The sequence below is a fragment of the Wasmannia auropunctata genome, unplaced genomic scaffold, assembly GCF_000956235.1.
Source record: "Wasmannia auropunctata unplaced genomic scaffold, wasmannia.A_1.0 LD335888.1, whole genome shotgun sequence".
Lineage (NCBI taxonomy): Eukaryota > Metazoa > Arthropoda > Insecta > Hymenoptera > Formicidae > Wasmannia > Wasmannia auropunctata.
This window is the reverse complement of record NW_012027002.1, coordinates 1,334,837-1,348,343: the sequence shown is the minus strand read 5'-3', so window position 1 is coordinate 1,348,343 and position 13,507 is coordinate 1,334,837. Positions and strand designations below refer to the sequence as shown.

The window sequence follows — 13,507 nt, the reverse complement described above, 5'->3', positions numbered from 1 at the left end:
TTATATAAATGCTTTATAAATAAGTATGAATACTTATAATGCTATAATATCATACATATTGCCGCAAAATTACATTTTTTTTCCAACTGTTTTATCATCTCTTTGGATAATCAAACGCGGATGGTAACTATAAAAATGCAGTTTTAAATAAAATTATAACTATTAGCAAGATATAATACATATGAATTACAATGTACACGTCTAAAAAAACATTGATCTATTAGTAAATCATAAAATTAATGTTATATTATTGACTAATTGCTTAAATTTTAAGCCAATTACTAAACTGCCGCGCTAATTCCCGTAAGGCTGTCGGTTTCTCGTCTGTGAACCAACATAACGTGTCCTTTCACGCGAATCGGCGCGAAGTTTAAAAACGAAATGCACGTTTACGAGGGGGGGTGGAATGAAAGGGGCGAATGCGGGGTGAGGGACGGGTGACCATTAGTCACCGAGGGACTCGTCGTCGCGCACAGTCGCGCACTTCATGACGTGTCATGGCAGCGCTCGAGCCGCTCGAGATGTGATACGCGTTCCTGTCTCGCGACGACGTTTCGCGCAATCCCACGCAGCGAGAGAGCGAGAGTGATCTGCGGAGACGTGCGCGGTGTATCATGCGATCGGGTGCTTTCATGTAGGACAAGTACGTTTCACGGAGGTGACGCGAGCGGTACGACAGACGACGCTTCTAGGGAGACCCGGTGACTGCGACCGCCACGGCGATGATAACGACGACGGCGATCTTCTACGCGTTGTACGCGTTCCACGGTGTCGCGGCCTTCTACCTGCCCGGCCTGGCGCCCGTAAATTATTGCAAGGTCGGGGAGACAACGTCAACGTGCAAGGTACGTATAAGCGTGAGGAATAACGAAGGCGATCCGTCGGTCGGTCGGTCGGTTGGTTGGTTGGTTATGACCGACGGGACGTCGATAAATACGTCGTAAATTCTACGCGCTTGGACACGTTTCGTACGTCTCACGTCCTTTTATGCCTTTCTCGGGGGCTAAATTATGCATCTTTATTTTACTTCGAAGGCCTGGACTCCGCGTATAAATTCGTCGCTGCGTATATTTACACACGTAATACGAACGTCATTTTCTGAGTTTGTCACTTTGACGGTGTATTCTTTTTTTGATGCACTGATGTTGTACAATATTACGTGGATTTTATGTAAATTTTATATGCATTACGTAGTTTATATATATATATATATATGTTATGCCAGAAAAAGAAACATATATATATATATATATATACATATACATATACATATATATGTGTAAGAAAAAATAACTAATTACATATACATCTATAATTAGTTATTTCTTCTGGTATAATAAAAGTCTATATGTACATGTCGCTATGTATACTATCAAACAGAATTATACGTATGATTTGATATGTTTTTAGTATTGTTGCTAGTAATGAAACTCTGTTTCAGTCGGATGTCAAACTATATGTGAATCGTTTAAATACGGAGAAATATGTCATACCTTACGAATATAGTCAGTAAGTAATATATCAAAACATTCAACATCTTATATTCTTCAAAGTATTGTATATATTATTACTTTATTGTAATATATTACAATACTTATATAATTTTGGTGATAATTTTTTAATTATTCTATTTCTACAATCTAGTTTTGACTTTTGCACGGTGGAGGATGGACAGTCCCCAGTTGAGAATTTGGGACAGGTCGTTTTTGGAGAACGCATACGTCCATCTCCATATAAGGTAGATACAAAGATCTAAGTTTAACATTTTTTTTTTTATGGAACTTGAATTCTTAAAAGTTAAAATTAACATTTTACTTCACTTTTAGTTGGAATTCATGAAAGATGTCAAGTGTGCCACTCTTTGCGTGAAACAGTACACAGCAGGTGACGAAAATTCAGAGAAGAAATTACAGTTATTGAGGAAAGGAATAGCAGTCAATTATCAACATCATTGGATAGTTGGTGAGTATCAAATGTATCAACCAATTGCTTGAAAAATATCATTGAAAAGTATTTTTTTTTTAAATATTTTCTATCACTATAATTTCTAGCATTATATCATTAGTAGTACATCTATCTCAATATTGTAACTCCTAATTTATATAATCCAAAACTTGAAGGAAGAGATGAATGGTAATTTAAAAATTTGAAAGATCTAAGTGACGTTTTTTGTAATAAACGAATATAAGTATCAAATACATTGTCAGTGTAAATATTTATTTTGACATATAGATAGTTTATAAGGGCACGAGAGTTTAATATACCTTAGAGATAAATTTTCAAGTTATAACAAACTCTCACGTTTTGAAATACAAAAAATATATTTGTGCCCTAATAACAATAATACTTATCATTTGATCGCCTTGGGAAGCTATCAGCTGTTTTATCTCCATTGCTCATTAGATGTAAATTTAGATGTAAAATAAGGATAGAATGACACAATAGCGCTAATAGCATATTTCCCGAATGTAATCTTAATATTTATTCTGCTATTTCTATTATAATTGGCTTTATGAAGAAAGATATTGCATGAATAATTTAATGCTTAAAAAATTAGTTTTGCAATTACACAATTGTTTTATTATTCTTAGAATAACTTTGTAATGACTTGCTAATAACTCTGTTTATGTATTTCATTTTTGTTAGATAATATGCCGGTAACGTGGTGTTATCAGTTAGAGGATGAGCGACAATATTGTAGCACTGGCTTTCCCATGGGCTGTTATTCAAAAGAATCCAGATCTCAGCAAGATACTTGTACTATACATGTGAGAATGAATTATCGAATTATGTTTCAAAATTGTAAAAATATAAAATTTAATTTATCAAATGGTTATCTTTTTTCGCGTGTGTTGCTAGGGTCCGTACAATAAACTGAAAACATTTTATTTGTTTAATCACGTGAATCTTACGATAACTTATCATAGTGGTGGTTCGGAGGAATGGGGATCGTCCTTTAAGGAAAACGGTGGTCGTATCATATGTGAGTATTTGTTGATCAAAATTGGTTTTTGCTAGTTTTTAATTTTACAAATTAATAAACTACAATTAATATTAAATTGTAATAATTGTACAAATGTGGTTTTAATAGCTGTGAAAGTAGTGCCTCACAGTATTAAGCATAATCCTGTTGATTGTGAAAGTCAAATACCATTAGAAATACCATCCAATGAGCTCTTATCTGGACAGACGTTCCAAGTGACATATACGTATTCTATTAAATTTGTGGTAAGTTTTCAGGAGTATACAATAATATGAAAAATATTTTAACATGGTAGAATTTAATCATTGTTTATTATTACTAGAGCATCACAGGCATGCGCGTAGTGGACGCATTCATTTCGTTTTATTAGTTTTTTTTTGTATGAAAGACACAAATACAGAATATCTCAACGAATATTTTATTATTTCTTATTATATGTAAAAATTTATTATTATGTTTATTATTCCAGAGAAATAACACAATCAAATGGTCGTCCAGGTGGGATTACATCTTGGAATCAATGCCACATTCGAACATTCAATGGTTCAGTATTCTTAATTCACTGATAATCGTTCTATTCCTCTCTGGCATGGTAGCTATGATAATGCTTCGCACTCTGCACAAAGACATCGCGCGATATAACCAGGTATCTATATACTTTATTTGTTGCGTTACGTAATTTAACAGCTGCATGTAATTCAGTACTGTGCACATCTTTTTATTTTCTTACCAGACAAACGTATAACTAAGTCGATTCTTATCAACATTTCTGATAATTTTACGATATTCAACAACTGCGTCACATGATATTAAAAGTAACTCCAAAAAATTGCAATTTATATCTTTTTCATTCGATTATGGCGAAGCTGAAAAGGCCTTTTTAAAACTATTTATAAAATTACTAAAAACTTCTAGATAAAATTTAATGAAATTCTAAGAAGAAATATTGAGGAGTTATTATTAATTGATGTGTCTTAGAGATTAAAAAAAAACTAACTTAAAATACTAACCTTATATTAAAAAGATGCTTTGAATAATGTAAAACAAATTTATTTGTTCGTGGAAAGTCAAGCTTTTTTTAAAACAATATAACATATTTCATGAAAAGGTGAAGGTAACTAATGTTTTCTTCACTTTTACAAGATTGTGATATCCATTTGTCTGTGTTGCGATAACGCAGGCCTACTTCCAGATAGAATCAGGAGAAGATGCACAAGAGGAATTTGGATGGAAATTGGTACACGGTGATGTGTTCCGCCCTCCGCGTAAAGGGATGCTGCTTTCGGTTCTGCTAGGATCCGGTGTTCAAGTGTTTTTCATGACATTGGTTACATTAGGTAAACCTTTCTTTTTTTCTCCCTCCCTTTTTTCTTCCTTTCTTTCTCTCTCATCAAATTTATTAAATTTAATTTAAGAATGCTTTATTTAAGATTAATTGAATATAAACGTTAATAAATTCATTGTTTTTTATTTCAAATTATAAATGTCATTGTATATATATATATATATATATATATATATATATATATATATATTCAATGTTACAGCATTCGCTTGTCTGGGTTTCCTTTCGCCTGCTAATAGAGGTGCACTAATGACTTGCGCGATGGTATTGTATGTTTGTCTGGGAACCACTGCGGGATATGCGGGCGCACGAATATACAAGAGTTTCGGTGGAGAGAAATGGAAGTCCAACGTGTTACTCACGTCCATGTTTAGTCCCGGGTAAGACTTATTATTTTTTGAGCCCGAATCTGATCTATCGATTCTGCTGTATTAAAAGTGAATTAATTTCTACAAATGTCATTTTATATTCGCGATGTAAATTTGCCGTATAAAAATTGTATTTTACTTTTTCAGAATCGTATTCAGTTTATTCTTTATAATGAATCTGATATTTTGGGCGAACGGAAGCTCGGCCGCAGTACCTTTCAGCACTCTAATCGCTCTTCTGGCATTGTGGTTCGGAGTGTCCGTACCGTTAACGTTTATCGGCGCTTACTTTGGCTTCAAGAAAAGGGTAATTATAAATCAATATTATTTCATTACGATATATCTATAATTGGAATAATGCCGCAGGCTTTGGAGCATCCGGTACGAACGAATCAGATTCCTCGGCAGATACCAGAGCAGAATTTCTACACGCAACCAGTGCCCGGAGTCATCATGGGTGGTGTCCTGCCATTCGGTTGCATATTTATACAATTGTTCTTCATACTTAATTCCCTCTGGTAAGTGTTGCACATTAATATTCTTATTAATAAGTGCTCTCACGAGTGTCATTTTTACTTAGGTCGAGCCAAGTGTACTACATGTTTGGATTTCTCTTCTTGGTTTTTCTCATACTCGTCATCACGTGTTCTGAAACGACAATTCTGCTCTGTTATTTCCATCTTTGTGCTGAGGTAAATACATGCTTTTCTAAGAAATCATACTTACGTTTTTTTTGTGTGTGTATGTTGTTAAACGTCGTGATATTATTTCTTCATAAATTTCTTTATAGGATTATCACTGGTGGTGGCGCAGCTTCCTCACATCCGGCTTTACTGCTGTCTACTTGTTAATTTATTGTATACATTTCTTCGTCACTAAGTTAGAAATTGAAGGTGCCACTTCTACGTTCCTGTACTTCGGATATACGTTTATTATGGTTTACTTATTCTTCCTTTTAACAGGTGAGTATTATTCGTTATATGTATTTCGCTCGAAACTTTTTTTAAAATATTTCGGTATTTAAGAAATCTTACTATCATTTTCTTTCAGGTTCCATCGGCTTCTTCGCCTGTTTTTGGTTCGTGCGCAAGATTTATAGTGTTGTGAAGGTTGATTAAATAAAACTGATGACGAGAACAATGCTTGTATGATGAATGTGGTATGAGTGAAACTAATCGCAACAAGAACGAGCGATAGTCGATATTGTGTAAACTCGCGTTAAAAAAAAGGGAGAAAAATCCGTAACGATAATAATAAGCAAATAATAGCGCACTCTTTGCGTCGTTATTGTTGAGATATATCGTTGCAAATGTCGTCATAAATAATAGTTTATTTTTTATTAACGCGAAAGGTTTACAGTTTTCGAAAGGTGGACGTCGATACGGTTATCGACTGTGACATTCTTCGAGAGATATTTTCTCTCGAATAAGCGTCTTAACATATATCATGTATATTAAATGATTTATGTTTTAGATGTCTGTCTAAAATCTGCGTAAATATCTTGTTTTATCTTCCCTTTGCTTTCTCAAAATGCTTGACCTACGCAAAAGCGTTATGCGGTATGCAGCCACGATACGTCTCAGATTAGCGTTTCAGATTAAATCTTCGATGTGTCATAAAATTCATTCTGATTAGATTATCAATCGATCGCTGATCATTGGGCGTGTTCAGCAAAGCAGATCAGTGAGCGTTTAATGATTTTTTAAATTATAATTGGTTTCTACACTTAGCTCCAGTGAAAAACTAAAGGCGAGAACCAATCATATTAAAGATTCACTAATCTGCTGTCTGCTGAACGCACCCACTGTTTATTCATTCGTTTATTGCGAAGGGATTATTGCGAAAGGAATTTTTAATAAGACAAAGTATTAAAACGTGCGCGCGCATGCATAACGACATAGAGAAGTGTACAATTTGGATTCTGATTGCGAAGTGCACATGTCATCGTGTTTTCCGAAATAAAATTATATAAATACATATGTAATAAAATGTACAAATTGAGAACTAACTTTATTATTAAATTTTATGTCTCTCTTCTTTTTCACTGTCTACCAAATAAATAACAGCGTACTCGTAATCGTGACAGTCAATATGCACATATTCTGTACTCCGATTTTGTAAACTAAAGTACCTACAATGTTAGCGTTGGTAATGTTATTGATACAAATAAAATCGAATAAGTTTATATGCGTATTTGCATTAAATTTAAACGATCAACGTTCTGTTTCGCGCGCGGTATTTCACTAAGAATTTATTAAGTGCGGTTATACTGATTGTGAACAGCAAATTAGATAATGACAATAACATAGGCGATTATTTATTTTAAGCATAAATGTATTTTATCCATCTCAGTTTTTCGTCATAGGTGAATAACAAATTCTCCAATAGGTATATTGTAAAAAGAAAAGAGCGGTAAATGTACCTCTGTATACGCTAACACAAAGCGTGTTCTTATCATTTTTAGGATTTATTAATAATTTTACATGTCACCATGAAGTATTGGTTATATGTACAGACATGTCTTTGCCCTGCTAGTTCTATATTATGGTTAGACACACTGACGCGACACCTCCAAACGTGTAGCCGCTATCAAAGTTGTCGAATGGCTGGCAATTGTTGAGCTCGAGGCAACCAAAACAGATGACGAAGAATATTTAACGCAGAGACAAAGTTCGTCTTTCATTCATCAGTAGCGTCCAACATAATGTCTTCGTAGCAATGCTCTTCTGCGTCTCGGACGACGGTGTTTTCCATTCAGATCGTCATACGGCTTCATTTCTCCATTCGAACGTACTTGTGTCAGAGTTCGAGTCATTTAAAAAACAAAGGAAACAAGAAAAAGAGCGAAGAAATGAACGATATTTTTCAGGAATGCCAAGTCTATTCCACATTCAATAATATGTCTCGTCTATTTTCTTCAAAGAAGTTCCCACGTTGCAACATTATTCCGTGTGGATGCTGCGTTTCAACTTGACATAAAGAGTGAATTGGGACTATCTGCCATCAACGGTTGACGGAAATACAGAACCACTATCGCATCTGATCTACAGTTATCGGCTCTCTGTGGGATAGATAAATGTTGACCTGTAAGAAGTATGGTTAAATTCTGATACACGAGGAAAGGGAATAAGGAATTGTGAGAGGACATTTGATAGTCGTGCAATAGAATAGTATCTGAAATTAAACTGACTGGGAAGATAGAGAGATAGAGACATAAAGAGACAAAGGGAAATGAAGAGATGACAACACAAAAGAAAATGCAAAAAGAAAGTAAATCAGAATGTGAACAGATGTTGAATCGTAAATTTTTAAAAGTTTTTGAATGATTCCAAAGAAAGGAGAAAATCCACATATTTTTAACACTAAACATTATATATCAATAACAAGAAACATAATGCAGAATTTAAAAAAATTGAATGGCATGAGCAAAATTAAATTTAGGATGAAGGGACCAGAGGAGGAAAGGTACATGTTATGTTGCCGACGATATCACACGCTGATTTCTATTTTCTTGGGCTGCGTCGACGTCGCCCGTCTCTATTTCTGTCGGCGCGTCTCATCTCTTCCAATCTGCGCGCGTGTTCCGCCATATGTTGCCGTCGCATTTCTTCCTTCACGACTATCTGCAATGTTTCCGCATTAAAAAAAAAAACATTTATTGCCATTCCACTTGTTTGTTTGAGTCATACAGTCGTGCATTATTTGAGTCATGATAAATCGATAAAATGAATAATTAAGATAAAAGTAAATTCTTGTGTCTTGGCGTATTTTACTTTTAACAATCTCTTCCTAATATAAATATTTCAGAATGACGAGATGCTAATATATAGTTTTTTCTCTAAATTCACTTACTTGTTCATTCGTAAGCGGTAACCAGTATATGCAAGGTGTCGCCTTCGTTTTTCTAAAGAGATCATCTAGAAGCTTGGCCGGCGGCGGATCGTCCTCCTTCTTCTTGAATTTGCGAGCCGGTGCCGATAGATGCGCGTCCAACGTTGGACTACGACTCCTCACTCGTCGCTTTTTATCATGTTCCTTCTTTTCACGCTCCTTCTCCCTGATGTGTTGCTGGCCGTCCTCCTTGCCTAGATCCCACTCTCTCACCACGGTCACCTAATACGTAGATGTACATCTTAAATTGATCGAAAAAAAACACTCCAATATCTAAATAAAAAACTTCCATATCTTTACCTTAGTCGTATTAGTCTTCTCGTCGCGATTCCAATCCTGCTGCCACGAATCCGACGAAAGGGGTTCGGTTTTGCGCGCAACCGGTTGTTCCTTGGACGATTCCCGAGCGGTCTCCATATCCTCCTTCGTAGCATATTCCACATGAAGCTTCTTTGGATTGGACATAGGCCAAGAGATTCCGTGAAGCGCCTGCCTTGTCTCAAAGGCCTGATCCTCATTGGAATACTGTAATATATTAATATAATCGTGAAAAATTTTGGCTCGGCATTCACCATGATAACGAGACGTTCTTTATGTGTATAAAATTAACGTACCTCGACGATGCATTTAGATTTAATTCGATCCATCCAGAACCCGTTCTCCACGATGGTGCCTGTACGCGAGAGGAGCTCCTTGATCTGATTTAGTGTGAAAGGGCGAACTAGATTCTTGATCAACAGGATATTGGTAGGTTTAGATGCTGGCGGACTTGGCGATTTTAGGTGCGGCATCTCCTTCACGATTGATATCTTCCGCCTTGTCGCTACGTAGAAATAATAGAAATATTATATAAATACGAATATTACAGGATTTAACAATTACGTCCAAATTTCACTCATTTTTATCTAGCAGATTGTAAATATGTAGAAATAATAAGAATATTATATAAATACGAATATTACAAGATTCAACAATTACGTTTAAAATTTCACTCATTTTTATCTAACAAATTGTAAGTACACATACCGATGTGATTATCTACTTTTCCATTGCCCTTTTTGGCAGCGCCATTTTTCTGCAAGTTCTCATCCGTCGCCTTATCATTTGTAATGTCGCTAGAATTGTGCCGTTTATCGTTACTCCTATGACGATCTCTGTCCTCGTCGTCGTCCTTCGAGAGACGAACTTCGTTGATGGATAATGGCTTCGCACCCGGCACCAACGCCTGTCGCATTATTATTAGTGAATTTTGACGTTCAAGAATAGAAAAGTAATATACTAATGCAATATGCAAATGGAGTACAAACCTTGAGCGAATCGGTCGAAACAGAAAACGAGGGCGCGGTGTCCGTAGAAAGCGCGGTCCCCCATCGACGTTTCCTCGGCACACATTTTGGTTCTTGTTCGCTGCCATTTTCCTGAAATGCATATTATTCGAAATCAATAAAAGAATATAAATATCCTTCTGTAACTCTGGCAGAATATTATGTACTATTATACCTTATTTTGACTACTGGAATCGTCGATATTTGCATCGGCATCATCCCTTTTCACTTCGTTCTTTTCGGATAATATTCTTGTTGAGCTAAAAAATAGACAGAAATAGCGTAATTAAATTATAGCTCAATCTTATGATAGACACTTTTGATTAATTTCAGCTATGAAATTGAAGATAACTCGAAAATCTAATCATTTTGCAAATATAACATTAAAAACCTTCAATAATATCTATTATCATATGTATCTTATACTTCACGGCTTTTACACGGAGAGAATTTCCTTTTAAAACCCTGAAAATCATGTTAATCATGAAACAACATAGTATTTTGGCAAATTTTATGTGATTTTCTGTGTTTTTTTTTACTGTGCACTACAATAAATTTGTTGTAATATATGTTTTAAAAAATAGTGAAAATCACATAAAATTTGTCGAAATGCTATGTTATCCTACGATTAACGTGATTTTCAAGGTAAATTTTAAAATAAAATTCTCTCATTGATACTTAATTGCACAAGGATATTTATGCTTACAATGATCTCTTCAAGTTGACTTTAACAGGTTTATGAGCGACCACCTGAGTGCTAATCGGTGCAGACTGTTCCAATTTTTCAGTTGTATTCTCTTCCGATTTATCTTCGACAGTTTCACTATGCTCGACCTCTATCTTTTCTACATTATTCGAATGAGAGTTAGTTCTTTCCGGCGACACCGATTGTTGTTTATCATTCTCTTGCAAATACTCTGTACTCTGTTTTTCCTCTTCCTCCTCCTCCTCTTCCTCCTCCGCGTAAGGCTCAGAGACTTTTCTGTCAATAGGTTCGTCTTCGGAATCGGGTGTATCGGAATTAGACGAGTCTCTGTATTTGTTTCGATGCTTTCTGCGAGTCGCGCGTGACGACGTTCGGTCGCTACTCGTTCTGCTTCTCTTAGACCGCGATTCGTCATTCGAATCGGATGACGAGTCCGCTGGACGAGGCGCTTTCGCTTTATCGTCCTCCTCCTCCTCCTCGTCCTCGCTACTCGTATCTCTACGAATATTTTCAACGCTAGTCTCTTTGACAAATGTCTCTGTGACAAGTGTCTCTTTGACAAGTGTCTCTTTGACAAGTGTCTCTTTGACAAGTGTCTCTTCGCCAAGTGTATCTTTGACAGATGTCTCTTCGACAAATGTCTCTTTGACAATTATCTCCGTTGACTTTTCACCGACGTCTTCCTCAGGTATGTTTTCCGCAGATGTGTCTTCGGCAGGCTTGTCTTCCGCAGGCTTGTCTTCCGCAGGCTTGTCCTTGTCTTCCGCAGGCTTGTCTTCCGCAGGTTTATTTTCTTCAACGATGGCAGCGGTAACGGTCTCCTCACCGTTCGCGCTAGGTACCGGCGTGGTTGTCGGGCTACCCGGCTTACCAGGTTCGATATCAACTATTTGGGCAGCGCAATTTGCCTCATTTGCTTCACCATGCTGATCTATGTTTGGTTTATCGTCAGACAACAAGTTGGCCGAAGTGGTTTCAGGCAGGATCTCCTTGCTATCACTTACCTCTTCGTTGGAGTCCTGACCTGGGTATGAAGAGGAGGGATCGTTCGGCTGTTCAGCGCCACTGAGCATTCTTGTACAAGAAACCAGTTGCTCGTCCGCCGAGTCAGCCTCCTCTGCAACGCCCTCACCACTTTCTTGCCACTTGCTACTTGACTTGACACCCTTCCTGCTCGACGGTGGTGTGTCTGATGACGGTTCTGACGTGTTGCGCTGCCGACATAATTTCAGCTTCTGTATCTCGCCGGGCGACGCATCCGCTCTCGCCACTTTCCACACCGAGCCACCGTTGTCCTCGTCCTCGGGTGAGTCCACCTTTATGTTTATATCACTAGAGGAGACCTTCTCCTCGCGCCCGTGTAGCGTCTGCTCCAACTCCTTGCTCTGCAGACGCGTTTGCACGCTTGTCTCCTTCTCGGGCTCCTTGGGCGGAACGGCACTTTTAGCCGCATCCTCGACAAAAGCGTCCTGTTCGGACGAAGTAGAAGGCGATCTCCTGCCACGCCTACGCGTTGACTTCCTTACTGGTTTCTCAACTTTCTTCTCTGGAGATCCTTTCGCTTTGTTCCTTTCACTCTTGCGTCTCATACCTAGGATCAGCAATATAAAAGGAACATTATTATATAATGTAAATAATTTGATATAAATAACACAACTAAACCAAGGACTGAGAAGACTATTCATGCAATTTAATTTTTTGCACTTATCTATTAGATTGCACAATGCATAATAAACTACATATTTGGAAACATTCACAGCAATGTTTTTCACACACCCTCTCTTATAGTGTAGCTCTCTAGTTATTGCTAGATTGTATATTTATTCTACATATACGATCCATCGGTACAGACCTCGTTATTTCTCATTACTAGGCTAAATATAGAACGTCATAGCACATGCTTTGCGTTTTCTCATCGGTTCTCCAAGCGTCAAACGTTCGCGCACACATGTATACACGCACATGCCCAAACACGCGCGCATCGCTCGTATGTACATACACCGCCTCCATATTTATTTCGCCGACGCGATCTAATGCCGATTGGCGGAGAAATACGATCGGGCCGACGGCGGGTCGCGATTCCCCGTTCCCGTCGGCCCCGTCGACTCGCTCCCCCGCGGATCGGCACTCGCGGCCCGCGACCTCGCGGTCGATTGTCGCCGAGGCCCCCCCGCGAATTCGCTGATCGATTTAACACGCTCCGATTTGTGGTTATCAGCGCGAATTCGCGCGCGGACCACCCTCGGCGACGGCGACGGCGGCCGCTGGTCGCGGGCCAGCAGCGGTGACGACGTCGTCGTGGGCTACTCACTCGACTGTGCTACGTCCGTGGGTCCGATTTTAACGCCTCGTTTCCGCTGATTGTGTCTCGGTAACACGTAAAATGACGCGTCTCTCGACGAGAAACGGCGGTCCCGACGACGCTGCTCGACAGTTCCCCTTACCTCCTCCTCACTCGTGCGGGAGCCACCGTACATACAATCGCTCGATCGACCACGAACCCGTCGCGTTTCGTATGATGGTCGACCGACCCGCTCGACAATTTTCTATCTTTCAACGCGGATCGGTGTCGAGATGTATAAGAAGATTTAATTGCAGGGAATAAACTCCGATTAATCAACAATTAATTATAGGGCTCTCACCGTCTTCGGTTAGCTTAACCGGCTGATTACTTGATTACTTCATTGACTTTGACCAATCGCAAGCTGAATTGACTAGGATTGATCGATTGACACTTAAATCACCAACAGACATCCTAAAGCTAGAGTCCTAGATTATCAGAGAAGCGCGACCGGTGTTACGAGTCCTGATTGGACTTGCAAATGGCCAATCATAAGATTGATTTATCGCTATTATAAATGGCTGCCGAATAAATCAATCTTATGATTG

At 38.1% G+C, this 13,507-nt stretch overlaps 2 protein-coding genes across 4 annotated transcripts; one reads left to right on the top strand and one right to left on the bottom strand.

Annotated features, from left to right (window-relative positions):
* The first annotated feature begins 455 nt into the window (after positions 1 to 455).
* On the top strand, positions 456 to 6,881 carry LOC105455678 (transmembrane 9 superfamily member 2). 2 transcript variants are annotated; one of them, XM_011699178.1, is made up of 15 exons: positions 456 to 845; positions 1,442 to 1,509; positions 1,645 to 1,738; positions 1,827 to 1,962; positions 2,647 to 2,768; positions 2,860 to 2,983; positions 3,092 to 3,228; positions 3,453 to 3,629; positions 4,176 to 4,320; positions 4,531 to 4,708; positions 4,844 to 5,003; positions 5,063 to 5,214; positions 5,277 to 5,388; positions 5,487 to 5,658; positions 5,747 to 6,881. In XM_011699178.1, the coding sequence occupies exons 1-15, from the start codon at positions 723 to 725 to the stop codon at positions 5,812 to 5,814; spliced, it is 1,968 nt and encodes a 655-aa protein (XP_011697480.1). In that variant the 5' UTR covers positions 456 to 722; the 3' UTR covers positions 5,815 to 6,881. The 2 variants fall into 2 exon arrangements, with proteins under 2 accessions (XP_011697480.1, XP_011697478.1); XM_011699176.1 differs by having other exon boundaries at positions 4,164 to 4,320.
* Positions 6,882 to 7,144: 263 nt separating this feature from the next.
* On the bottom strand, positions 7,145 to 13,110 carry LOC105455677 (apoptotic chromatin condensation inducer in the nucleus). Of its 2 annotated transcripts, XM_011699175.1 has the most exons (10): positions 12,930 to 13,110; positions 10,619 to 12,209; positions 10,088 to 10,172; positions 9,895 to 10,005; positions 9,614 to 9,812; positions 9,202 to 9,410; positions 8,888 to 9,112; positions 8,549 to 8,809; positions 8,166 to 8,319; positions 7,145 to 7,757 (listed from the first exon to the last, which is right to left on the bottom strand). In XM_011699175.1, exons 1-9 carry the CDS (start codon positions 13,093 to 13,095, stop codon positions 8,200 to 8,202), a joined length of 2,967 nt encoding a protein of 988 aa, XP_011697477.1. In that variant the 5' UTR covers positions 13,096 to 13,110; the 3' UTR covers positions 7,145 to 7,757; positions 8,166 to 8,199. The 2 variants fall into 2 exon arrangements, with proteins under 2 accessions (XP_011697477.1, XP_011697476.1); XM_011699174.1 differs by having other exon boundaries at positions 7,145 to 8,319.
* Positions 13,111 to 13,507: the final 397 nt, after the last annotated feature.

Bases quoted from the DNA above. Each gene is read 5' to 3' on its own strand.
- LOC105455677 (XM_011699174.1), bottom strand. From the start codon at position 13,095: ATGTACGGTGGCTCCCGCACGAGTGAGGAGGAGGTAAGGGGAACTGTC. The intron at 8,810-8,887 runs GTAAAGATATGG...TCTACGTATTAG, and splicing joins AGAAGACTAATACGACTAAG to GTGACCGTGGTGAGAGAGTG. The intron at 8,320-8,548 runs GTAAGTGAATTT...GAAACATTGCAG, and splicing joins TACCGCTTACGAATGAACAA to ATAGTCGTGAAGGAAGAAAT.
- LOC105455678 (XM_011699176.1), top strand. From the start codon at position 723: ATGATAACGACGACGGCGATCTTCTACGCGTTGTACGCGTTCCACGGT. The intron at 1,510-1,644 runs GTAAGTAATATA...TCTACAATCTAG, and splicing joins ATACCTTACGAATATAGTCA to TTTTGACTTTTGCACGGTGG. The intron at 5,215-5,276 runs GTAAGTGTTGCA...ATTTTTACTTAG, and splicing joins TTCATACTTAATTCCCTCTG to GTCGAGCCAAGTGTACTACA.